Source organism: Pisolithus orientalis, assembly GCF_024613125.1.
Source record: "Pisolithus orientalis strain OTSU chromosome Unknown F5J12scaffold_9, whole genome shotgun sequence".
Classification (NCBI taxonomy): domain Eukaryota; kingdom Fungi; phylum Basidiomycota; class Agaricomycetes; order Boletales; family Pisolithaceae; genus Pisolithus; species Pisolithus orientalis.
In genome coordinates, this window is record NW_026260790.1 from 825,270 (window position 1) to 848,768 (window position 23,499).

Genomic DNA, 23,499 nt, shown 5'->3' on the forward strand with positions numbered 1-23,499 from the left:
CCAGATAATCGAAATTCAAATATCCAGCAGAGCACGCCTTTTGAACGCCTGACCGCTCTCAGCCAATCGGTCGGGTAATGGCGGTCTAGACCCAGGGCTACTGTCATGACGCAGACCACTAAAATCGTCGCCGAGCAGCATCTCCGCTCATGACATGCATGACACGAATACAACCCCCCCAAGTCCCCGCAACATGCAGCCAACAGACTCCAATGACGATCACGAGGCTGTCACTGAACCAAACATACAGCAACTCCGGTCTCAACTACGTTATCCAACCTTATTCCACCCACGTAGCCACCATCTTGCGCAGCCAAAGAAATAACGCAGCCCACGGAGCTAACATTGCTCACCAATCCAATCTGGTACAAGTATGTACATACTTCCCTTCTGTTCTGGTGCTTAACGCCGCTCCGGCGAAACCCGGCTATCGACATGCCATCACCGCAAAACCCAATAGCCGAAGTGCTCATGCCGTCGATCTACGCTCGAGTCTGATAAGACAGAACGGGTCCCTAGATAAAATGCCAACAGTTCCGGTAATTTCTTCTAGATTCCATCGAGTACTATTACCATGGAGGACACCTGCATGGGAAATGTGCGTCATTTGTGCGTTTATAACTTTATCGTCACACCTATAAACGTACCTCTTAACCTATCGCTCCAACTAACGTAAGAAAGTACACGCGTACGCACACGTACGCCATCCGTATCGGATAAGATCCACGAGGGAAAGAAAAGATCGCAATGAGCGTCATCATATGATCTCGATAACAGAAGGCCATATCCTATGACATGCCAAACGAACACGCGTCAGTGCTAGCAAAGGTATAAACACAAGACAAAGAAAGTACAGACCCGAGTAGTCCCACTAAGGCATGTATAACAGCCCATACAAATGGGACCCATCTGTACATATATGTACCCAAACGTTACTTAGCAATTAGTCCGAGAAGCGGAACAAAGATTAACAACACCCACGTCGAAACCCAGAACCCACCCGCCTTGTATACGCCCGCAATCACGAAACCCATCACCGCAGCACCAGCGACAGCGCTGACGATGCCCAGACCAACAAACGAGAGAAAGATGATCAGTGCAAACATCAATCGCGTGCGCCCCGCGTTGAGCCGTTTACCAACTCGTCTAGGTGAAGTTGATAACGTCTCTGCACTCGGATGGGAGGCCGGCGGTGCTGTCATATACGCAGAATTTGGATGTAGATTCGGCAGAGGGTTCATGGGCACCGATTCTCCTTCTGAACTAACACCCGTGCGCGCCAATGTACGAAATCGTGACCGACGCAAGCGCCCTCGTGCAGGCGGGAACAACACGTTGAAGAAGGCATACGTCCCAACGAGAACGTACAAAGGCACATGGAAGATGAGCGTCCAGTAGAGAGTGAAGCGGAATATGTCTGGGGTATCCGCGTCGGTGCGTTGCTGGGACGTGAGACTGATAGGCCCACTTACCATCTGCTTGGGTGAGATACTTTCCTCCTGGCTCAACAGGCGGAGCATTATCACCACCTATCAGGTCGATGATAGGGTTATATAGAGACGGCCATGACACATTCCCGACATTGACGTCGAAGAGTTGCATGTCTCTGCGTATGTCATAGGGTAGTCGTAATAAGCACAAAGCTGATCCGATGATTACATAATTACAAACTACCCCTATCAGTGATCCCCACCTGCGGAGCCAAAACTCATCCACCGCAAGCCCCTTGAGCAAAGCGGAATTTGAGATATTCCAAATTAACGGCCTCAGACATAAAAAAAGCACCGTCGGAAATTTCATCCACCTTGAACATGTCAACTCGACCAGGCACGGGACATAAGCATAAGTAGAACTCGATCGTTTTCATCGTGCGGAGTCATATTCAGAGCTCGAGGCCTGCGACCAGGCCCGCTCCTTTCCTTTTCCATTCTTCGGAGCTTGACCCCCACCTCCACTCGTAGCATCGTGCTCGCTGTCCCCATCTAATCGTAGGTCACTGAGCGAGGGTCCCTCCATAAGTTGAACTCCCCGTGCCATCCCATCAGGTGAAGCATACGCCGCTGGAGTGGACGGTACAGAAAACGGCGTACTAGCTTGGGCAGGCGTCGACGGTGTCGATGACAACCCCGGCAATGACTGCCGATGGTCCGTAAGCAACGAGGATCCGATAGATATCGAAGTGGACGTCGACCCAGAAATGGATGTGAATGAGGACGGATACTCCAGCCGTTCTTGCGTGACCTGAGACTCCTGTTGACGCTGCAAGCCAACGACACGTAACCTTTCTACCCATCTGTAACAAAGAGACATGTCAATTCATGACACGAGACGGCAGATGACCTCACGCACGCATCAGCACGATCGAGTGACTCTTTTACTACGCCCGTCACGCCTCTCATCATATCCAAGCTCTCCGTTGCAAGCGTCAAGATTTGCCGAGCAGCCCGAGTGACTGCACTTGCAGTGGGAGAGCGTCCACCACGTTGCGTTGTGATAGGCGACGCCGCTCGACTCGATGCGGGCGTACCAGATATCGATCTATCCGGACCGCCGGCACTACGTTCCCTCAGATGCCGAGTGCTCCGTCCACGACGCGCCGCACTCCCGGTAGAGGCACCCGCTACCGATTTTGCACCCGGCGCACCATCAGGTATACCCTGCGAATGAGGCACAGACGCACTTGCACTCGCCCAGCGCTGAGGCAGATGCAGAATGAATCCTCGCACGCGCACGCGTGCAGGTTCGGGAAGCGCACCGCCGGCATACTCGCTCACTACGCCTACGACCTGCCTGACGGTGTGAACGACGTCTCGGCGCACATCTGTCAACGTGCGCATGTGTGTTGGAGATACAAATGAGTCGGCCGAATCAGAAGCGGCGGTCCCATCCGGCTGGAGCGATGCGATGAAGTCGCGCAAGATAACGATTTGTGCATCAATATGGGCAGTCGCATACTGCGGATCCAAATGCCGTCATCAGTACATGACGTGACCCCTAAATTAACAACGAAAAAAGTACTTGAAGCCACTGGAGACAATACTTCAGTCTCCGCATACTCTCCTCACTAACGGCCGCACCAATGCCCCCAGCTTCGAGGAGAACAGCTTGCCATCGACTTCGTTGTACGACGGCTTGCCCATCCTGGTCCGGGGGCGCCGCGTCAGGAACCTGTGATCGGGGCGTCGGTGTACGGCTACCACCACTTTGCAATTCGTTGGGGTTTGTGGCGTGATCTTGGCTGTATTAGGAAAGACCTGTATTTAGACTCAGAGAGGGACTTACGATCGCTCGGGGACTGAGAATGCCGTTGGTGTCGAGGATGATGTTCAATCTGATCAACTTGCATCCTGTCTGAATCGACACTTGACGGTCGGCGGTATCTCTCCAACTACATATTACGCAATACTCGATAAATCGACTGCGGACGGACACGAAGTCAGATCTACATACCTTGTCCAATTGTCTGCAGGCAAATTCGTCGAGTTGCTCGACAGGCAGTCGCTCGATTACGGGCCGGGATATACTCTTAACGGATGACTCCATCATCTCCGCTCCATACTAGATGAGATCGAGAGTTCCAAGATGTAAGATACATTGCTATTTTAAATCGCATATCACCACGGACATACCTTCACGACTCGTGAACTAGCTTTTCCTTGTTCGTACGCCCGCAGTGCGGTATTTACTATTGGCAGATTAGAGACCCGTGACACGAAGTCAGGGGAGACGTCATATTGGGGGGACGATGAAGAGGCCGTGTTAGCATGATTAGTAGTGACTAGATATGTGTAAAACGACGTCAAGAGCCAATTTAAATGACAACACGAGGTGACAACGAGACTTGCATGATGACGACGATGCGCGAGCACCGTTTTTCATATCTCCCAGTGCTCGAATGGCAATACGGACGCTCTCGTCCTCGTTTTCGAGGGAGCTCATGGTCTGAGGAGATGCAGGCGACGGAGAGGGCGGAGATGGCGGGTGAGATGGAGGACTGTCTGGCATTACCGTCCACGAATCCTACTACAGCTAGTTGGCAAGGTCGATAACAAGGAGGAGGGCAAGGATACGGCGCAGACACGTGCAGGTTCCCCCCAATGACGAATTTCACGTGTTTCTTTTTGCGTATGTTGTTGAGTGCCGTAAGTGGTCGATTTGGCACACTACCATATCTGGTAATTCCCCTAGATGTCATCTTCATGTATGGCCCGGCAGGCCTGAGTGCAACCAAAAACAAATCGGACAGTATTTAAAGTAGCTCGGTCCCCTCAAGGTACGTTGGGGGAATTTCCTTCTCTCTTACCATCACTTCGTCTAGCCATGTCGCGCGATACAAACACTCCCTCGCCACCCTCCGACATGTTCTATGACGAGGATGAAGAGTCTGACTCCAGTATTGTCTGTACACAACCCTTGAACACTCAGCTATCGTCATCCACACAAAATTTCACCCCATCTTTCTCAGATACTCTTCTGCCTCTCCCGGATTCACTTCTATCCCCCGACGATCTTTCACTCAGCCTGCCAATTGACTCCACCCCGGAGTTCACACTCCCTCTATTTACTTTTCCCGCTGAGACTTCCATCGGCATGGATGAGTACTCTCTCTTTCCGTTCACACCTACCATGACACCATACGCTTCTGGGAACGATGCCAACGAGTATAACGATTTTTCCGTACTTTTGTTGAGCGAATCAGAGCTAAGCCGAGGCCAAACCTTTGAGGTAGGACGAGTACGGACACCCGGCTATCGACAAACCAAATTACGACGCGGTGCCCACGGCCTATGGGGGAGGTTTTCCCGCTGACCATTTTTCTATGCCATCCTATGTCCAACCCCAAGCCTCGTCCTCTGCTTTACCCATGGTGACCGAGAGCGACAACGATGGGGGTGAGTCACATTGACGGATGCTACCTTGTACTTCCGTTCATTGCTTCCAGGGAATTCTTCCTCCAGTGCAGATGGTAGTCAACACGAACGTAGATCCGATATCCTGCCCGCCGATCCTCCGACCCCGGTCACAAGGAAATCTCGTGGTCGGAAGGTGCCCGTAAGCGAAGGAGACGTATCTCCGGATCCAACCAGGAAGATCAAATGCAAGATGTGTGATTGTTGGTTCTGCCGCGGAGAACACGTCAAGAGACATATCGCAACTCTCCACTCCATTGCGAAACGTAGGTCCATCAATTTTGTTGGAAACGATTCGTATACTAAAGAATGTTCATCACATAGCATACGCCTGCGGGTACCCCACTTGTAATAAAACGTTCAGTCGACGTGACAACTGCAAGTATCACTACGACGCTCACTTCAAGCCCAAGGGAAAGAAAAAGTCCGGACAAGGACTCAGAAAATAAAAATAGGCCTGCGACGGCATGATCATGAGAATGTCGTATTGTTATGGTACGTACGCGTTCGGGTTCGGGTTTTGCTCTTTTCTTGTTTCTGAACTTCCGGTGTTCCTTTCAGCCAGTCGAATAATAATCTTTCTACTCTCTGCAACCTACCGTTCCCCTCCACCATCCAATATTTCTCCCATGGTTCTCCAAATGCAGTGTCTCGGCCCCCGTTGTGTTTTGATCATCCCTCGAAACATCCCTACTTGTAGCAGTATTGCTTCCTTGTACGATGACGTGGATCCAATTTCTTGGTAGTTTCTGGCAGTGTCTTTACATCTGGCCAGACTTGTTTCCCTTCCAAAGCTACCTAATAATGTATGAAATGCGAATATACTTCCGGTGTCAAGTAGTTCCATTCGCGACTACGGCCCAGGATGGCGTCCAACTTGCCAACCACGTCTTCATGTACCCAAGAGCCGCAGATTGCACCCTTGCGATAGAAGCGTCGACGACACCACTCTCCATGATCAAATCAGGAAGAGTGAAAGCCATTTCCCACGTAGATTGGTTGCGTGTCCGTACTGGACTTGTAAATGAAATCCGAGGAAACGGTGACTTCACGCCAGGGATCGCCTGTGTGTTGATATGCGCATCAGGACTAACGCCGAGGTAGGTGGAATTAGTAAAATAAGACGTACGTTGTCCATTTGCAAAGAAGAGTCTATCGACTTCGACACCCCATCCTTCATATTCCTCATCGACTTGCGCGGCTGCAGGTTGAGGCGGGGAGCTGAATTTCTGAGGGAACATATTGACACATTGCCGCTATCGACCGCGTGTTCAGCACAACAAGCAACATACTTGGTTGGAGGAAAGGCGATCTACCTCGGAGTATTCCGGTGTGAGGATGCGACTCGCAATTGCAGGTTGGCCAACAGGGGGTCCTCCTAGGTAAAATCCCACTTGATTGCACCTGTACGCAGTGCAATAGGGTTCAACGTGTGGCGTGTAGGAGCAACTTACACTACCCAGAACCACGAACGCTCATTGTTGTTGATGGCGGTGCTAGTCCAGTATGATTGGCTTACGTTGTAGGTTCCGAGACACGTTCTGTACAAGGTAGTTGTGAGATTATGGTGCATCCGAACGGGATCGAGTGCGACGACATACTCAGCATCCGCGTCGCCACACACTAGAAAGATAAGCATCAACCGTACTGAATTCTGAAAACGAGCCAGAAGAATGGCTGACCGTGCTGGTAATATGTACTGTTCCAGAACCCGCCCCACGATTGGATCGCGTTTTCGAGACCCCAACCACCAGGACCTGCAATCTGGCCGTCCTTGACTTCGAGTGCATCACAGAACTGGAAGAACATCGCTCCGGGACCTATGAATGGCGTGAGCTCTTGCCAGTCAAAGAGATTATACTGCACTGTAGCGGGGAGATCATTAACAGCATGCATCACATCTCAGGAAGCCGTGGGCAAATCTTACGGGCAGCCGCAAAATCGTCGATGTGTGATAGCCCGCCGAGCCCAAATGCTGATTTGAGTTCCTGGAGCTTCTGGGTATCGTTTGTAGCGTATAATCCGTCTAAGTAAGCAATAACCCTTTGGACATCGGCCGAGCAATTCTGAGGCATGTATTCTTGTATAGGTTTAAAGTATGCCCAATAGTTCCTATGGAAGGGCCAGAAGCACATGAATGCGCCATTAGAATGTTGTCGTGTGGCAAGGATCGGGAGTCGCTGACGTGATGGCTTCTACGACGCCTGACGACGAATATCCGGCATAGAAGATCCCAGGTCGGCTTAACCAAAATAAGTTTCTAGACTAAATAGAGTAAACCAGATGGCTTACTTGACCATTGTCCAGGCCGTCAGTGCACCTGCTCGCAACCTCGGCTTCCGACCCATGCGAAGTGTGGAAACCGAACGTACCAGAGTAACTCCCACCAATGAGAATCCATGGGGTGGTGTTGGGTTTGACATTGTCACCGCCGGGCATAGGGAGGTTGGCTTGTTGAGCAAAGTATACCAAGTCATCAATAGCTTGTTGTATGGTAAGGAAAGCAAGAGATTGAGACGAGAGATTAGGGTAAGGATTGGATAGACCGAAGAACCGGTGCTCGATGAGAACGGTGGCGCCATTTTGTTGTTGTGCTATTAGTCCGTTGATGGTGGAATTGGTAAGGTAGCCAGTATAGTCTAGCAGCCGAAAGTTCCATGCTTATCAAGGTGGCCAGATTGAAAATAGGAAACTGACTTTGGGCATTGGCCTCGCCCGGCGTCATGAAGATGATGGGGCCTCCTGCACAGTCGCTATGCATGAAAAACAGCTTGGAGCGCCTCGAGGACAGAAACACACCAGGTTTGTAGTACTCCCAGTCCATCCAGTAACGTTGTTTAAATGTCCCTAGACTAGGGTTCGTGTGGTCGATGAGCTGGTCGAAGATATAAACAGTGTTGAGAGATGGGACTGTCGTGCCGTTTGGTGTAGTGCGAAGTCCCTCTTCTGCGGTGATGGGCGGGAGTGCGGGGACGGCACGCAACATGGCGTTAGGGACGGCGGCATGGGCGCAGGCTGCGAGAAGTGCAGCCACGACGAAGGCGAGAGCCATGCCTAGTTGCACGAGTTCTTAACGAGTGGAAGTGAGTTGCTGAAGGAGTGGAATGCCCTCCACAGAGGATGGTCTAATATCTAACGGAGAAGAGAGAGGTGGGAACGAGCGCACGAATCAGAGCATCACACATCCTGAAGTATGCGTTAGGCCGCCATCGGTTACCCTACTGTGGGAGAGCCCGATTGCGGCGATCTTCGCAGCAGTTTCGGCTCATCCGGATGTCGTTAGTTTACATATTAAGTGGTCGACCGACGCGGAAGATGTGAATGCACGACAGTGGCGAATCGCTAAAGCAGAAACAGGCTGACTGGGTAATAATCACGTTGCGACGCACAGCGCTGCCAAATCCGGAGCAGGCCAGTTGCCAGTTGAGGATATATCGCACTCAGTACATCCACCTTCAACTCACCTTCGTGTGGTAACATGGCACAGTCTGCGAGCTTCATGTCACGCATGTGGGACTACTCGGACGTTACGAGGGCTGAATGATGTGCGTCAAGGACTGAGATTGTCACCTTACTGTGTGGCGTCAGCTTGCTCGGACTGGCAAGGAATCCTCAACACACCTGCATGGTTGGAGGACCACGCGCGAAGACACCACGAAAGCACATGAGCGAAGAACTGGAGTCGCCGGCGTAGCATGTGCTATCGTTCTCATTGCCCAAGTCCGCATGCCTGTTGGCGAGAGTCGCAAGATGATGTATTACCATCTTAGTTGGGTTCGTCCCAATTTTCAAATTCAAATGCATCCGCCGAGATGCGGAAGACTCTCTCACCCCTGCAAGGAAAAGTTGCCAGGCCATGCAAACGTAGCAAGAATGGCATTATCAGAGGACGGGTTGGCAGCCCTATCAGCGTGAGTGGTAGTGGATATACGAACCATGTGCAAGAGGATCCACGGACACGTCTCCGAACCCGGTTTTATTCCACCGCAGATGCGATCGGGTCACTCCACGTTGGAGTCAGTCAGCGCAACGATCACTCAGCACACTTGTAACCCATCTGTGTCATGAATCCCGCTGGTAGGTAGTACGATACATGGGCTGTGGTTTCACTGATCGGCGTGCAGGCTCTGCCGGGTTACCCGCACTGGCGCGCTGTGCATGACTGGGAAGTCTCTTGTTGTGCTTCAGGCGAGAACTAAGCTAGCGATCACCGGTGTCCAGTGCGAAGATGACTGTTTCAGTTTCGTCTCTGTGCCATTCTGTTGCATTCCTGATAGTTTGTAGCAACACATTCCACTGACCTCGAGTCTCCTGCGGTGTAAGTTAAACGCCGCTGAACGTGCGGAATACTATGAATAATCAGGCTTTACACAGGGAGACGATGACATCCTAATGATAAACAAGATCAACAACTTGGTACCGTCCTTGATTTACGGCACATTCATCTAATCTACAAGTGAAGGGGGAGAGCGTTCGCTGGTGTGATGGAAACGACGGGGCAATCATCTCCCAACGATCGAAAATCACGTACTTTCCAGTCCATGTCATGCGGGATTGCAAGGCAACCCTAGACGTCTGACCACCCCCCTTCGTCCAACTTATAAGAGGCCTCACTCTCGGGTCTATCAGGGCTATCTACAAGTTTGGCGACGCGTTCCTCCGCTCGACCTGAACCACGCGTACAATTAGTTGGTTATATAGACGGGAAGGATTATTGGAGACTGATTCATGAAGTCCACTACCATGATTTGTGGCAGCCTGCGACGGCGCTGTTTCTCACCTTTGCGCAAGAAAATCCGGGTCGCGGAAGCGTGGGACAAGATGTGTCCGCCCACGGGTTTCAGCGCACCACCTGCTACGAAAGTCATAGTTGCTCCGGGATCAGCTGTGGAAGAAGGTTTACGGGGTGATTACGATAGACAGTTTATTGAGCATTACCTTGTACTTGGTTCGTGATCAGCACCGCGATCTGCAGGAAGAGCAATCGAACATCTAAGCATTTCGGTGAGTGTTCGCGTACATTATATTCCTCAGACAGCTTCACTAGTTTTGAGAGCATCTGAAGCCGAAGTGAGCTTAAGGGTAACCAGTGCCCGCTACTCTCACCTGTGCCAGCTGGATGTCGTGGTTGGCGTTCACTTAGAATTCCTGTTAGTGTCAGTACGCACCTTTTGTTGTCTTTCACTTAGCTCTCCTCTCCCAGAGTAATCAACTCTGAAAAGAGCCATGATAGAATCGACAATCTGGATAGGTCAGTGCTAATATGCGGGCAATTGGTGTTCCTTACGATCAGTCGGAAGTCCTTGTCCTCTGCAAAGCGCATAGAACATTCGTTGATAAGTTCCATCTAACCACATCTATATAAGTCAGATGCGCCAAAGACAAGTACGACAAACCTGGTGTTCACTGTTGAATGCACGAGCTTGCAGGGGAAGTCAGCCACCACTGGGATACAGGACATAGGGAACCACCATAGAGGATATTCTCCAGAGCCATGCTGCCGTCGACGCCAAACCTGTCTGCAATTGCCCTTATACGGTCTGGACGAAAAGTGCCTTGGGACTGGTCAACGTCGTTCAAACCGCTTGAAACGGTATGGGTCGCACCTTCTGTATCGATGTATGCAACCTTCTCTCCTTAGCGTTAGTCCTCAAATCATTCTACTAGACGTACCTTTCCAGATGCGCCGCCGAGATCTGGTGGCAATTGGGCCACCACACACATTGTGTGGGCCAATTGAGTCTTCCCTGTGCGATACTCGCCATAGACTATATCCCAGTCAAATTACCCCTATTAAAGCTCGAGATACACGAACCTTCAGTGATAGACTGCGACGTGAGACCGCCTGAGAGAAGCCTATTTATCCCAGTCTTCAGTCTTATTTACATAACCTCTCCTTACCGCCAAGAATAGAGTCGACAGATTTACTACCTGTGCTGATAACGAGCACGCGCCGCCGACGATCCTGGATCTCAATCCCCGTCGCGAAAGAGGAGCCCTGCCAGCTGTCAGTGAGACGGTGAGCATGAATTGCAACCAACGGCTACCGTGATCTTCTGCGCGGCTTCCTACGTCGAAAAACTAAGTACCTCTGCCTACAAGTTTACCTGTGTGCGCACTGCGTACTTACCTTGATCTTCTCTACCTTCGCTTCTGACATACCCTGACTACGCCATGTATCAAACCGCACAATGGAGGAAGAACAGCAAACCTTGATCTTTAAAAGATTTCTACGCGTCGTCATAACCACTCCAGACACCGTGTTGATGGCGGCACCCTTAAAGACGCGTTAGACAGCACTTCAGACACGTATATGCGTTACCTTGAGCTTGAGGATGTCTTGCACGTTGATTCCCTGGTTTCAATTAGGACTGTCATTCAGTCTCGTGTCGACACGGACACACATGCTGCTGCAGTTCGTCAATGTTGTCAAAAAACGGGGCCTGGGTACGGTTAGCTATGAATCTTGTAGTCAGCAGACAAGACTCGTGTCACCTCCTCAATCTGCTCTATAGGTGGTGAGGAAGCGCGACTCGGCGGGGGAATGCTTCCCTCAGGAGCTGTACGGCGAGGGGCCATCGTATTTTACACACAAGATACTTTGGTGGTAAGAGAAGAGAAGGTATTGCGAGCGGAGAATGATTTGAGAGTCGAGACGCATATAGTCACGTGAGACGATGAGTTCACGTGCTGAATGGTAACTGTGCTTGCTCCATTAAGCGTTCAAGGTCGACTTTGTGACTAACGTAGATCCGCAAAGGACCATCGGCGAGGCGACGTCTATTGTGTTCATCCCCTCGAGACCGCCACTCCTTCTCCAGAACCCGGCCTTCGATTGAGTTGCTCCGCTAAAATTAATTGTGCTAGAGCCCGGTCCTGCAATCTAAATTCAGATTATATCGCTCGCGGGATAGTTCAGGACGTCCTGGCCAGTGCATACGGAGAAATGACGCTGAACCTGAATCGTCTCAGCCACTGGTTGGCAGATAACATCCTCCAACGACTTTCATGCGCGTTGGTACCCACAGGAACTACGCTTACACTTGGATTTTTCGTATCCTACACTAGCACATATCACCAACACACCTCAAACAACATTGCAGACCTTGGCACTTTGGCCTTCGTATACACAACCTATTCAACCTCCTAATCACTCCTGGTACTTGAACCTGAACAACTGGTTCGAAGGATAGAAAGGTGGCTCGGATGGTCCAACCATGAGCTGCCTGACCAGGATCTACAAGGTCATATGTAAGCTCAGTATCTTTGCGCTCGTATTGGCACGTAGATTCTACCTGACGGTCTTCTTTGCGTTCTTCTTCGTTGGTCGGGGCGACCCATCCAACGCCACGGTCGTTCTCTTTGGCAATGCTAGGACATTGTCATTTTACATGAAGCACTATGTTGTAGATAGATGTTGGCCCTGATTAACTCACATATAGGCGTCATTACGTTCGGTGTACTGGATGCGCCACTTCTGAGCTTCTCCCTCGATGGATCCGATGAGAAGGCCACGCTCCTCCTGTGTCTTGTAATTCCTGGCGCTAATCACGTAGGTACAATCTCCGACTTTTTCCATATTGAACTGTCAAGACTGTTAGGTGATGTATTCGAGCGTGGGATGCAAGACCGAACTCACCATGGGGGGCTCCTTGACAGAATCCCTCGCATAAAGGAGGACTGGTAAAGTGGTAGGTTTGGTGGGGGGCATTCCAACGTAGGGTTCGCCATCTACCATGGAGTAGATGATGGCATTCTTGCTTGGCCTGAGGGGGTTTGGCATGATGAGTATGAGTTATCGACAGTGTCTTCACTCTGCAGAATGTGGGCAGCTGTCCACGTCCCTTTTATACTCTGGGACCGAGCGTCAAGGAAAATATTAACGAACGTGATGAGGGTTCCGGGCTTAGGGCGTTGCGTCCACTTTCTGAGCTGAAAGATCCGGGCGCACCCATTATATTTCAGTATTGTGTGTCATGGTGTTGCGCCCGCAATCTGAACTGAAATGCTCAGGCACACCAGACAGAGTCCAGAAGACATTGGAAGCCTATAACATGGCGTTGCGTCCAGCGTTGGAAATGAAAGACTCAGACGCACTAACTATCTCAGTCCATGGCAAGGTCCAGAAGGTAGTGGATCCCGTTCCACTGGCACAATCTCCTCAGATGAAGAAATGAAAACCTAGAGTGCCACTGATCTGGAGTTCCCTTCGTTTATCGGCCACTCTAGGCATTCCAAGCCCACACTTGAGTATTGCGCCGAAGGAGACATGGAGTAGATGCAGGAAGAGTTTGATGAGAGTCAGACATCAATAGTGGGGATGTCAGTGGAGTGGAACGCATAAATTGAGATGAGGGCATGCGCCGGTAGTGACTCCCTCGAGAAATAGACACTTAGATAAGGAGAGTACGAGTCCATTTTCACATGTGTGTAGCACAATGAATGTCCTGTGATGATGGCATCAGAGCTTGGACAACAACTCTACACCCAGTATTTGCATTGAAGACGAATAATGTACTTTTTGCTTTTGGACGCTCCAAAGTGGTCTGCTTGAAGCTCGGTCACTTCATGCTTGACACGATTGCGATCTAGGCAATGAAACTTTGAAGTGTGACTCTGTTATTGTTAACCCGTTGTCTGGGATATAGGTATGAGGAAGATCGTCACTCCTGCCAGCTCAGCATCACTTGGGTTGATGCGCTCGGGGATCGTCTCGCTTGGAAGCTCATCGGTTTCGGCCGTAACACTAATTGCTCAATTATTTTTTTACCTGGTTCACCGTATGCATCATTTGTCGATCAGTACGGACTCTCCGCGGTGGCTGAGTGCTGAGTGCTGAGCCTCAGCGTCATTTTACCACATGCACCAGGCTAAACAGAGCATGCCCTGAGGTCCCCGTATGATCTATATACATCTGCGTCGGCTGGCCCCTCCAGCTCAGGTTAGCTCTCCTGAGACTTGTCATGGTTCGACGATTTCCCGGGAACTTGGCCATTGCACGGTCTCCGTTCAAGAAGACACTGACTTCTCTTCTCGAAGCACTAGGCCTATCTCATTGGAGATGCTGACATGTAATGTCAGTATATTGCAGAACTCATTTCCTTGCTACAAGGTGTCCACATGTGTAGCTACTAGTGCGGTCAAGGAACAAGGGGTAATCATATTTGAAAGCCAGAACTTCCTGATCGTGATGGTGGATGATATTTTGGTCAGATCAAGTAGGTCGTCTAAGTTTGGTGTAAGTGTTGTCCCAAGGTACGAGAGTACTTACGTGGTTGTGATGACATATGTATGTAACGGGTATTACTACGTGTCGCTTGGATCTTACAATCCATCTTCTTTCTGACAGTTACGCTCTGGTGGTCTAGAAAGGTGTGTGGACGCTGTTGTGGCAGAAAGGTCTGACGAGGACAAGTCTACTAAAGCCACCAACCCAACACGCACTAGTGATGGACTATCAAGACATTTACATTGAAACAGTGGGAGAGAGCCTCACGAGTAGTGAGCTGAGTTCGAGGCAAGCCGTAGGATGATGTATCTAACTGAGCATGTGCATGTCCACGTCTACCTTCATCTGTTAGGCCCAACATGGCTGTGTCCTCGCCTTCCGAACCCAAGCCTCCCTACTCCAACGTTCCTAGATCTCGAGTTCCCTCATGTCCAGGACGAGGAAACGGGTAAGGAAATGTATATGTCATGCTCAGTGGCAGAAAATTGTGCCACATCCATACGTGGATGACAACCGCGCCTAACGATAGTGAGCGATTGACGATGGGGGCTGACCTGTTCTTGAGCATCCTAAGAGGATGCCGAGGACTGACTCTGCTTGAGACCTCAGGGGCTATGTTCGCTTTGAGTGCGTTGACTTCAGTCAAGGCCGCAAAAGATGAGATGCATCAGCAAATTCACACATTACTATTTTCTGTACTATTCAGACTATTTATGTACTATTCACACCAAAATAGTCAAAAAGGACATAATAGTCATTTTAGTAGGTTCGTTTTCTATCCATACTTTTTTTTGTGCTATTTTACCTACTATTTCTACTATTTAACTTGTTGTCGAATGAAACTTTCTTCGCACTTATTTTCACTATTTTTTGCTTTTGTTCAGCTCACAGGTAGGAAATAAAACACAATGCATTTGGGATGAAGTGCGACACAAAAAATTAAATGAGCGTAGCCCTACAGCAATCCAAAATGAAGGTGACTCAAGATGAAACACAAAAACAAACACAATTAGTTAAATGACTGTAATTGCCAATGAGTGACTTGGGACAGAGGGAGGGAGAGAATGAGATCACATCCAAATGATGAGATCCTATCGATGACTTGTCAGTAGTGTGCATAAACAATGAAATAACTTACAGAGAGCAGCAATTAGATCATCAACATCATCCTCCCCATGTTGAAAGCTCCCTTCCTCTGATACAGCATCCATACTGCATGGCATGAGGATAGTTACTCCCACAATGATGTCATGGAGCATGGCATTATCATGCTTATTGATGGCTATAGCATATTGCCTGGTGTGGGGGCCACAATTCTGCTTGGAGAATGCTGAAACAGCTGACAATTCCTTCCTGGTCATCTTGTTCACCTTGAGGGGGATCTTGATGACTGCCTTTCTGAAGGACATGTACTTCACATCAATTTGCAGCTTGCTGGTTTTGAACAGGGAAAGGGTATGGTGCAACTAAAGAAAATGATTTAGCTGACTGTCTAGGGCTAAAATGAAATACATACCACTGCACAGCAGAGGGCTAGCACACCCTTGACACCAATTTTTTTCAGTTCCCTGATCTTCAGTTTTGGAACATCAGGAGAATCAGCACAGGGTCGCAGATGTGCATGGCCAAGGAGGAATAATATGAAGTATGACCAGAAAATGTTCTCTGGTTTGCGAGAATCTTGGTCTACATATAAAAATGCAAAGCCTTCCAACAGCTTAGAACAGAGCTCCTGAGCCTGGGCAAGAGATGGCACACCAATTTCTGGATCCAAGACAAGGAAGTGAGTGATAAGGAGTAATTGCAGTGGATCCAAAGTTGCTGCACCACTGGCAGAGTTGTTGACACACCTGCCCAAGAAAGCATGAGTCAGGTAGCAAGGTAAATAATACTAACAGTACAATATTAAAGATCACCATCCCAGGATGAATGTCATTCAGGTCCTCAAAATCTGGGGCAATAGTTAGGATAATGATTTGCAGCGACTGTATGAGTTCATCATCTGAGATTGTCCAAGAGTCAGCTAAGCTTCCAGCCCACACAAGGAGAGTGGGTATGATGGCTTTTGTCCACAACTTGCCCACTATCAGCACAGATGGCAGATCTTGGTTTCAGTAATGAGGGCACTTGCTGGCCTTGCCTGTGGTCCTTTTTGAAGATACTTGACCTTCTGTGGTGCTTGTCTGTTGTGGTTCTTGGTCTGCATCCCTGTCAACCTTTGATGTCTTTGGTTTGTCCACTCCATTGTCAGTCTGTGATTCCAAAAGAATTAATGAAGAGTTCAAATAGACTAAAATCATACCATCATGACACACAATTCCTTAGCAGGCAACATACAAGAGTTCAAATTACAATCCTCAATGTTGAAGTATTCATCATTGAAGTCCTCAACCTTGGATGAGGTGACATAGTTGGCATCATCACAATCTGGATGCTTGCACTTTGAGCCAGCCTGCACCTCCTCAAAAATGAGCTGATTGAATTCATTGTCACTCTGTACATCGTTAGCCATGCTTGCAACCACCTAGAAGCAATATAGAATACAGAAGTTGATTTGCATCAAGAGACATACCTTGAATTTGTCATGACCTACAACCTTGACAGGGAAAGCTGGTTGGTCTTCTAATTCCTCTTTGTCCATGTTGTGAGTTGGTGCAGGCATCTTTCCCTAACTGAATATGTTGAAGATGACTGATCCTACTTGATAATGTAGCACATACCTGGTATGCTAGGTTTGCATTGGAGTTGACAGTGGTAGTAGCTCTGCTTGTCAAGGAAGGGATGGAGGTTGATAATCTGTTGGAACATGGTGTCAGCACAGTTGGGATGTCCTTGACCCAATGATGGACCTGGCAGTCCAAATTGATACCTGGATCATTTTGGGTACTGAGAGCATTCCAGGTGAGGTTCAGCCAAAAAAAAAGTTGACTCAGTAAGTAGCAGAATCTGTGGTATCAAACAGTGGAAAATAAGAGCATACATTTGCTGGGAGAATTCATTGGATCCACATGTCGACACCACATGTGCCAGCAGATCAAGGTCAGTGACTGCACCTTGCCTTCTCAACATGTGGGTAGCTGTTCTCCCACTCTGTGGCTTGTTGCTTGTATAGTCTGCAATAGCAGGAGCAGTTACCTGGTGAGCATCGACTTCCATACCTTCCATATCAGCAACTTCTGATAAGTTATCAGTGTCTGTGATTAGGATGACATAATCAAAATGTCCTCACCTTCAACATGAGGTTGGATGGCCACACTTCCAGGTTTTCCTTGAAGGCTGACAGGCCCCCATCTTGGTCTGACTGACTTTGCTTCAGCAGTGACTTGGATTGTCTGTCTGGCCTCCATTGCAACAGGAGGACTGATTCTCTGGTGAGTATCTAGTGTCATGTTATCAGTTTCTGTGGTCAACCAACATAATTGTTCTTACCTTCGATGCAAGGTTGGATGGGTGTATTTGTAGACCTGCTACTGGCAGGCACCTGTCTCGGTCTGACTGGCTTCACTTTGGCAGTGTCTTGGATAACCTGCCTGGCCTCCATGGTGGTCTCCATCTTGCTGACTTGGGCATGAGCCTGCTGGATAGTACTGGATAGCAGTTGCCTGAGCATTGATAACTTCCTGTGCATGCAAGTCATCAGCCTTCTTCTGGGCTGGGGTACACCATTTGGTTTGCACTTCAAGAATGATCCTCCCTGGATGCAGGTTGGCTTTCTCTCGTCATGGATGATTAGTAGAAGAAGCTGACATAATACTTGTCATGCATGGGGTGAGACGAAGACAGCACAAGGTGAGTTTGAACTTGTCATTTTTATGCAGGAAAATTTTCTTCCAAATAAATGCACTATAGAGTCTTGTTCCTTGCAAACAAATACACAAAGTTCTGCCTAACTTAGGTTTCTAATCATTTACCAATCACACAAGGGTCCTCAAACATGTTTGTTTAGCATCAAAATGCTGCTGTGCAGAGGCAGCACCCAAAACTCTCAACAGTCAAAATTCAGTGCTCTCCATCTCCCTTGTGACTTGCCAGGCTGCAACCATTGGTTCAAAAACCAGTTGGGGCTCACTCAGCACAAGCACAGCCATCTGTGCAAGCTCAACCACTTTCAAAGGTCTCCTGGTTATTGTGAACAGGACCACAGTTTAAATGCCATACCCCCAGTAGCTGAACACATTGTAGATCATGATGGTGGTCTACATGACTTCAACCATAGCACAACATTGGATCAAGAACTGGATGGAATGATCATAAATTTCGTCGGTCGTGGTAACAAGGTTTACTGTAATTATCATGCAGGTCTTAATGGTAAGCCTACATATACATGATTCTGCCTCTACTCATACATTTTATTACAGCATGAAGATGTGACTCCCAGGGCCATTTTCTAACAGATGATGCTCCACTGCCACTTCATGTACAGGGATCACTGGATGATTGGGCTCTGTACTGCAGTTGAATAGAATTTGAACTTGCCAAGTTTCTTTTTAAATGTGCAGAAATGCTGGCAAACCAAATCAACACATTGCTTGAAATCTGGGCTGCATCGTTGCTTGAGTTAGGCAGCAACCCACTATTTACCAACCACATGGATCTCTATTATGTAATAGACAGCATGTCTGTTGGTGCAGTCAAGTGGGAAAACTTCAAAATCACTTACAAGTGCAAGTGGGACAGACAGGATGAACTGGATGAGCAGGACAAAGTGATTGAACTGGGTGGTCCAGGTGGTCAGGATGGTCAAGATGGCCAGGATGAACCTGAGGCCCCTTGGATGTTTGACATCTATGATGTATGGTATTGAGACCCTCGTCAAGTTATCCACAACCTCCTCAGACATGCTGACATTAAGGACAAAATGGACTTTGTACCATAACAAGAGTACAATGCCACAAGTGACCAGAGGCATTGGGAGGATTTTATGTCAGGTGACTGGGCCTGGGACGAAGTGGTATGTACTAGGTTTGTCTTGATGTAGGTCCTACTAACCTCATACTTCTAGGACAAGATTATCAGCAATAACCCACTGGTAGGCAGAGCAACATTGGTTCCCATCATCTTTGGCAGTGACAAGACCACTGTTTTCTGTTGCAACTAGGCAAATGGATTACTACCCACTCTATCTTTCCATTGGAAATGTGTGCAACACTGCTCGTCATGCACACTGTGATGCAGTAGTGCTCATTGGATTTCTTGCAATGCCAAAGAGTAAGCACTTCAAATTCTATTACTTTGTACAACCACTGATAGCCCAATAGTGACTAGGGAGCATGCTAATACACAAGTGTTCCATAAATTCAAGAAGCAGCTCTTTCATTCATTGCTGGCAAGTGTTCTTCAGTCACTTGGTCCTGCAATGACAGCTCTGGAAACAGTACTATTCAGCGATCAGTACTACTGACACATCATCTATGCACTTGCAGTTTACATAGCTGACTATGAAGAGCAGGTCCTCTTGTTGTGTATTGTGTGTGAATGGTGTCTGAAATGTCTCACACATTGGGAGAATCTTGACAAAGATGCACTCTGGCATCACCATGAGCACACTGAATTGATCATCAGGGAGTTGGGCCCTCTGACACTTTGGGATGAATATGGCATTGATGGAGATATAGTGGTATGTACAATATACTGCTTTCTTTTTTCATGACTGATCAAGGACAGCCATTTACAAGTGGGTTTCCAATGCAGACATCCAGATTTTGCTGGACATTCTCCATCAACTCATCAAGGGTGGATTCAAAGATCATCTGGTTGACTGGGTGGAAAGGTATCTCACCCATACTCATGGAAGGAGTGCCACAGAAAAAATACTGGATGATATTGATCAAAGGTGTGTTGCCTGACCTCTGTCATCACGCACTGACTGACCTCATTGAATTCCAGGATTGCAGCTATCGCCCTGTTCACTGGACTGCAATGTTTCCCTCAAGGCCAACACTTTAAACAATGGACTGGCGATGACTCCAAAGGCCTCATGAAGGTTCTTTGATCCTTTTTAAATGCCATATGACAATTGACTGGTCCTCTACAGGTATATATTGCAGCCATTGAAGGCTATGTCCTGCAGGATGTTGTCTGCATGTTTTGTGCCTTTCTCAAGTTTTGTTACCTTGTCCACTGAAATGCTATCACTGAACCAACTCTTGCTGTGATCAAGGATGCACTTGCACACTTCCACTCGTATCGTGAAGTCTTCCAGAATGCTCAAGTAGTTGCTACATTTTCATTACCCTGGCAACATGCTATGAAGCATTATCCCTATCTTATATGCCAGTTCAGCATGCTGAATGGGCTCTGTTCATTGATTACTGAGACCAAACATATCAAAGCAGTCAAGTGGCCTTATTGGTGTACTAACTGCTTTCAGGCTCTCAGACTGATGCTTGTGATCAACCAGAGGCTTGACAAATTTGCTGTGGCATGTGCAGACTTTGAAAAGTGTGGCATGTTGAGAGGGACTTGCCTGTCACATGTGCTTGTGACTCTAGGTGTGAGCATTCTTAGACATTGTTCTTGACACTGACTGTATTCTAGAACAATATACTAATGAAACTAGTAATGAGACTGACCATGATGTGTCAAACAATCAGGACTGCAAAGACAGTGCTGATGAACCCACAGCAAGTTTCGAAGAAGACCCAGGTGATATGGATGACTCTCCTATGTCAGTTGAGGCCCATGTATTGTTGGCCCATACCTACTGTATGCCTTTGCTCATGGTTTCATTTGTATGAATTCTAATCAGTTAATCATAGAATGGATGCATGTGAGGAATATGAGGGACCTAGCAACTGAACTTAACATACCCCAGCTCCTCAGTATCTTGTGCTGCTTCCTTCAATCACAGCTTCAGCAAGACGACTGTGATCTGGAAGATGTCCCCTTGGACGAATGTCCCTTTTATGATGGATGTATCCATGTCTACAACTCTGCATCCTTGACATTCTATGCATCCAGTGACATGAGTGGCCTCCACAGCATGTGTTGCAAACACATATGTTGTTCCCCTATGTGGAGGAATGAAGGCCCCCATTATGACTGTGTTTTCATTGTGACTAATCCTCATGTAGAGGGCATGCTTGGGCTGGATGTTGCTCGCATCCTGTGTTTTTTTTTTTCTTTTAAGTACCCAGGCACAGAGCATCCTTGTGCGATCATATGTTGGTTTGACTGTATAGGAGATGGCCCAGATACCTGCACAGGAATGTGGATAGGATAGTTCATGCATGCAACACCCAAGACATCACTATCATCCACATCGATACTATCTATCATGCAGCTCATCTCATTCCTGTATATGTGAACCACCAAATTGACCCAGCGAGCATCAAGCCTAATGAATCATATGACATTACTGATGGGCCTGTCTTTATGTTGCAGCAGGGGTGCATCTTACTAGACAGGCCTGTCCATGTGTTGTGACCCTGTAAATGATATATATTGAAAGGCCCATCTTTATGTTGTGACAGGTACATCTTACTATGGATGGGCCCACCCATGTGTTGTGATGGTATAAATGATATTATGGAAGGGCCCATCCATATGTTGTGATGCTATAAATGATACTACTGATGAGCCCATCTTTATGTTGTGGCAGGGATGCATCTTACTAGATGGGCCCATCTATGTGTTGTGATGCTGTCAATGATATTACTGACAGGCCTGTCCTTATGTTGCAACAGGCATATGTCTTGCTATGGATGGGGCCATCTATATGTTGTGACAGGGGTATATTATCCCAAAGATGGGCCCTTCCATATGTTGCCAACTCTGTAATCTATCATAGAGGGGCCCCTCTTTATGTTGTGACCCTATAAAGCATATGACAGGTGGGCCCATCCATATGTTGTGACCTTCTTCATGATACAATAGGCAGGCCCATCCTGATATTGTGACTGGGGCACACCCTACCATGGACAGGCCTGTCCATGTCTTACAGTAGCTCAGCATACTTACTTGGTCATGGGCCTGTCTATATGTGGCAGCATCCTTACCCTCCATGGGCCCTCCCATATGTTGTGGAATTGTGCTTACAGGCCCATACATATGTTGCTCTCACTATAGGCCCTCAGGCCTGTCCATGTGTCATGGCTGTTATGCCTGAGCCAAGTGACTTTGTCAAATGGACTAGTCACAAGTGGTGTGAGGGGGAGTCTACAGGCCAAACTTGTCATAACCCCTATGGCTCAGTTATTGCAATAGTCCAACAGAGGTTCACTCCACTGGTGAGTTCTTCTGAGATCATGATGGGGAGAGAACAAGGACAAAGGCCAAAGGCTATACTGGCTGTGAAATCAATGCACAGCAAGGAGCCTGACACTGGAGCAAGAAGTAAACATTCAGAGCAATAAATATGAGTCAGAGATGAAGTATAAAATTGACTGTTCATCAAAGATGGGGGTGGAACACCAGATCTTCTACAGGTGTGCAGCATTGGAGGGTATTGGAAATACCATGACCACTGGGGATCTGAGGGTTCCCTTGAGCATAGACATGCCCAGCACAATGATGGTTATTAGTGACATGATGAGGCATGTGACACACATGACCACAAGAAAATGAAAAAGGAAGGTCCCCTGATGTCACCCCCCCCCCCTCAAGGTCCTCAGACCCATGAGGATGAGGCAGATGCATCAGCAGGGTGCAAGGAAAGGGGTCAGCAAGTAGTATACATGTGGGAACAAGTACAAGTGGTGATTGGTGAGACAGGCAATGGAGATGGCAGGTCCTCAAGGGCCAGAGTATATTTGGAACCCCATCTGTTGCAGCATGACCAATGTCCCAGGTAATGGCACTGGAAACACATGTGTTTGTATAAAGCATGCCTGGGAGGGATGGGGGCTTGACCTCTGAGGTAGAAATGAAGTTGATTGAGAGGGACAGGGAGGAAGGGAGTCACAGGGAGAGGGTTGGAGGAGTGGAGGGCATTAAAGTAGTGCTTGTGCAACCCAGCCCATGATGCATCCTGCAACAGAACCTCCCAGGTGGAGTTGTGAGTCCCAGTCCCAAGTCACTCACCAACCTCTTTATACAGAGTTGCCTCCATCAACATATTTCAACTCCAAATCCCACCACACCTTCTCCTTCTCCTGATCTGTAGGTTTGTCATCCAAAACTGATGGTTCCTCTTGTTTCAGCTTAATACAATCAGGAAGTTGAGAAGCTGGTGGCACTAGGAAATTGCTGATCTGCTGATGAAGAATGATGGTGATAGGCACCACTGGTAACTGCCTTTAAAACTTCCAAGTAGCTGCATTCCAGCATGTTGATCATGATGACCTCCAAGAGAGGGGCAGTGCTGCTTAGCTTTCAGGTGCATATTTTGCTAATTGAGCATCCAATTATGTCTGATGCTCT

General features: G+C 48.2%; 8 protein-coding genes across 8 annotated transcripts; 2 read left to right on the forward strand and 6 right to left on the reverse strand.

Annotated features, from left to right (window-relative positions):
• Window positions 1–612: 612 nt before the first annotated feature.
• F5J12DRAFT_821992 (uncharacterized protein) lies at window positions 613–1,602 on the reverse strand. Its single transcript, XM_051745336.1, has 3 exons — window positions 982–1,602; window positions 859–909; window positions 613–788 (listed from the first exon to the last, which is right to left on the reverse strand). Exons 1-3 carry the CDS (start codon window positions 1,518–1,520, stop codon window positions 758–760), a joined length of 621 nt encoding a protein of 206 aa, XP_051601439.1. The 5' UTR covers window positions 1,521–1,602; the 3' UTR covers window positions 613–757.
• A 12-nt stretch (window positions 1,603–1,614) lies between these two features.
• F5J12DRAFT_973224 (transcription factor Opi1-domain-containing protein) lies at window positions 1,615–4,005 on the reverse strand (the record flags this gene model as incomplete). Its single annotated transcript, XM_051750118.1, has 7 exons — window positions 1,615–2,293; window positions 2,350–2,954; window positions 3,019–3,233; window positions 3,283–3,388; window positions 3,451–3,558; window positions 3,630–3,778; window positions 3,837–4,005. 7 exons carry the CDS (start codon window positions 4,003–4,005, stop codon window positions 1,864–1,866), a joined length of 1,782 nt encoding a protein of 593 aa, XP_051601440.1. The 3' UTR covers window positions 1,615–1,863.
• Window positions 4,006–4,938: 933 nt separating this feature from the next.
• F5J12DRAFT_718767 (uncharacterized protein) lies at window positions 4,939–5,359 on the forward strand (the record flags this gene model as incomplete). The annotated part of the gene is made up of 2 exons (XM_051741125.1): window positions 4,939–5,176; window positions 5,235–5,359. Coding segments are annotated over 2 exons (363 nt in total), but the record flags the coding sequence as incomplete, so codon positions are not given.
• A 384-nt stretch (window positions 5,360–5,743) lies between these two features.
• On the reverse strand, window positions 5,744–7,962 carry F5J12DRAFT_904941 (serine carboxypeptidase S28-domain-containing protein; the record flags this gene model as incomplete). Its single annotated transcript, XM_051748599.1, has 13 exons — window positions 5,744–5,860; window positions 5,901–5,974; window positions 6,040–6,166; window positions 6,227–6,314; window positions 6,365–6,451; window positions 6,512–6,533; window positions 6,593–6,775; window positions 6,838–7,022; window positions 7,096–7,152; window positions 7,203–7,230; window positions 7,283–7,549; window positions 7,608–7,652; window positions 7,710–7,962. The coding sequence occupies 13 exons, from the start codon at window positions 7,960–7,962 to the stop codon at window positions 5,744–5,746; spliced, it is 1,533 nt and encodes a 510-aa protein (XP_051601442.1).
• Window positions 7,963–9,477: 1,515 nt separating this feature from the next.
• Window positions 9,478–11,489, reverse strand: F5J12DRAFT_891344 (P-loop containing nucleoside triphosphate hydrolase protein; the record flags this gene model as incomplete). Its single annotated transcript, XM_051747477.1, has 16 exons — window positions 9,478–9,578; window positions 9,691–9,795; window positions 9,849–9,969; window positions 10,017–10,025; window positions 10,079–10,153; window positions 10,198–10,257; window positions 10,307–10,332; window positions 10,382–10,538; window positions 10,584–10,678; window positions 10,726–10,755; window positions 10,812–10,908; window positions 10,958–10,978; window positions 11,041–11,187; window positions 11,233–11,265; window positions 11,315–11,353; window positions 11,406–11,489. 16 exons carry the CDS (start codon window positions 11,487–11,489, stop codon window positions 9,478–9,480), a joined length of 1,200 nt encoding a protein of 399 aa, XP_051601443.1.
• Window positions 11,490–11,904: 415 nt separating this feature from the next.
• F5J12DRAFT_567702 (uncharacterized protein) lies at window positions 11,905–13,106 on the reverse strand. Its single transcript, XM_051740094.1, has 5 exons — window positions 13,008–13,106; window positions 12,550–12,676; window positions 12,347–12,495; window positions 12,206–12,281; window positions 11,905–12,147 (listed from the first exon to the last, which is right to left on the reverse strand). Exons 2-5 carry the CDS (start codon window positions 12,646–12,648, stop codon window positions 12,061–12,063), a joined length of 411 nt encoding a protein of 136 aa, XP_051601444.1. The 5' UTR covers window positions 12,649–12,676; window positions 13,008–13,106; the 3' UTR covers window positions 11,905–12,060.
• Window positions 13,107–15,148: 2,042 nt separating this feature from the next.
• On the reverse strand, window positions 15,149–17,749 carry F5J12DRAFT_781821 (uncharacterized protein; the record flags this gene model as incomplete). Its single annotated transcript, XM_051742623.1, has 11 exons — window positions 15,149–15,240; window positions 15,278–15,605; window positions 15,656–15,989; window positions 16,036–16,222; window positions 16,267–16,391; window positions 16,455–16,663; window positions 16,712–16,807; window positions 16,860–16,935; window positions 17,120–17,333; window positions 17,369–17,518; window positions 17,569–17,749. The coding sequence occupies 11 exons, from the start codon at window positions 17,747–17,749 to the stop codon at window positions 15,149–15,151; spliced, it is 1,992 nt and encodes a 663-aa protein (XP_051601445.1).
• An 891-nt stretch (window positions 17,750–18,640) lies between these two features.
• Window positions 18,641–21,361, forward strand: F5J12DRAFT_904943 (uncharacterized protein; the record flags this gene model as incomplete). The annotated part of the gene is made up of 11 exons (XM_051748600.1): window positions 18,641–18,931; window positions 19,022–19,090; window positions 19,173–19,347; window positions 19,398–19,487; window positions 19,563–19,756; window positions 19,815–19,972; window positions 20,026–20,122; window positions 20,174–20,254; window positions 20,300–20,614; window positions 20,733–20,844; window positions 20,931–21,361. 11 exons carry the CDS (start codon window positions 18,641–18,643, stop codon window positions 21,359–21,361), a joined length of 2,013 nt encoding a protein of 670 aa, XP_051601446.1.
• Window positions 21,362–23,499: the final 2,138 nt, after the last annotated feature.

Excerpts from the sequence above, each read along its gene's own strand:
- F5J12DRAFT_821992 (XM_051745336.1), bottom strand. The coding sequence starts at position 1,520 with ATGCTCCGCCTGTTGAGCCAGGAGGAAAGTATCTCACCCAAGCAGATG. Across the intron at positions 910-981 it reads GGTGGGTTCTGGGTTTCGAC|ATGGGTCCCATTTGTATGGG; the intron begins GTGGGTGTTGTT and ends ATATATGTACAG. Across the intron at positions 789-858 it reads GCCTTAGTGGGACTACTCGG|GATATGGCCTTCTGTTATCG; the intron begins GTCTGTACTTTC and ends GGCATGTCATAG.
- F5J12DRAFT_567702 (XM_051740094.1), bottom strand. The coding sequence starts at position 12,648 with ATGGTAGATGGCGAACCCTACGTTGGAATGCCCCCCACCAAACCTACC. Across the intron at positions 12,496-12,549 it reads CTGTCAAGGAGCCCCCCATG|TTCAATATGGAAAAAGTCGG; the intron begins GTGAGTTCGGTC and ends CAGTCTTGACAG. Across the intron at positions 12,282-12,346 it reads GAACGTAATGACGCCTATAT|CATTGCCAAAGAGAACGACC; the intron begins GTGAGTTAATCA and ends ACAATGTCCTAG.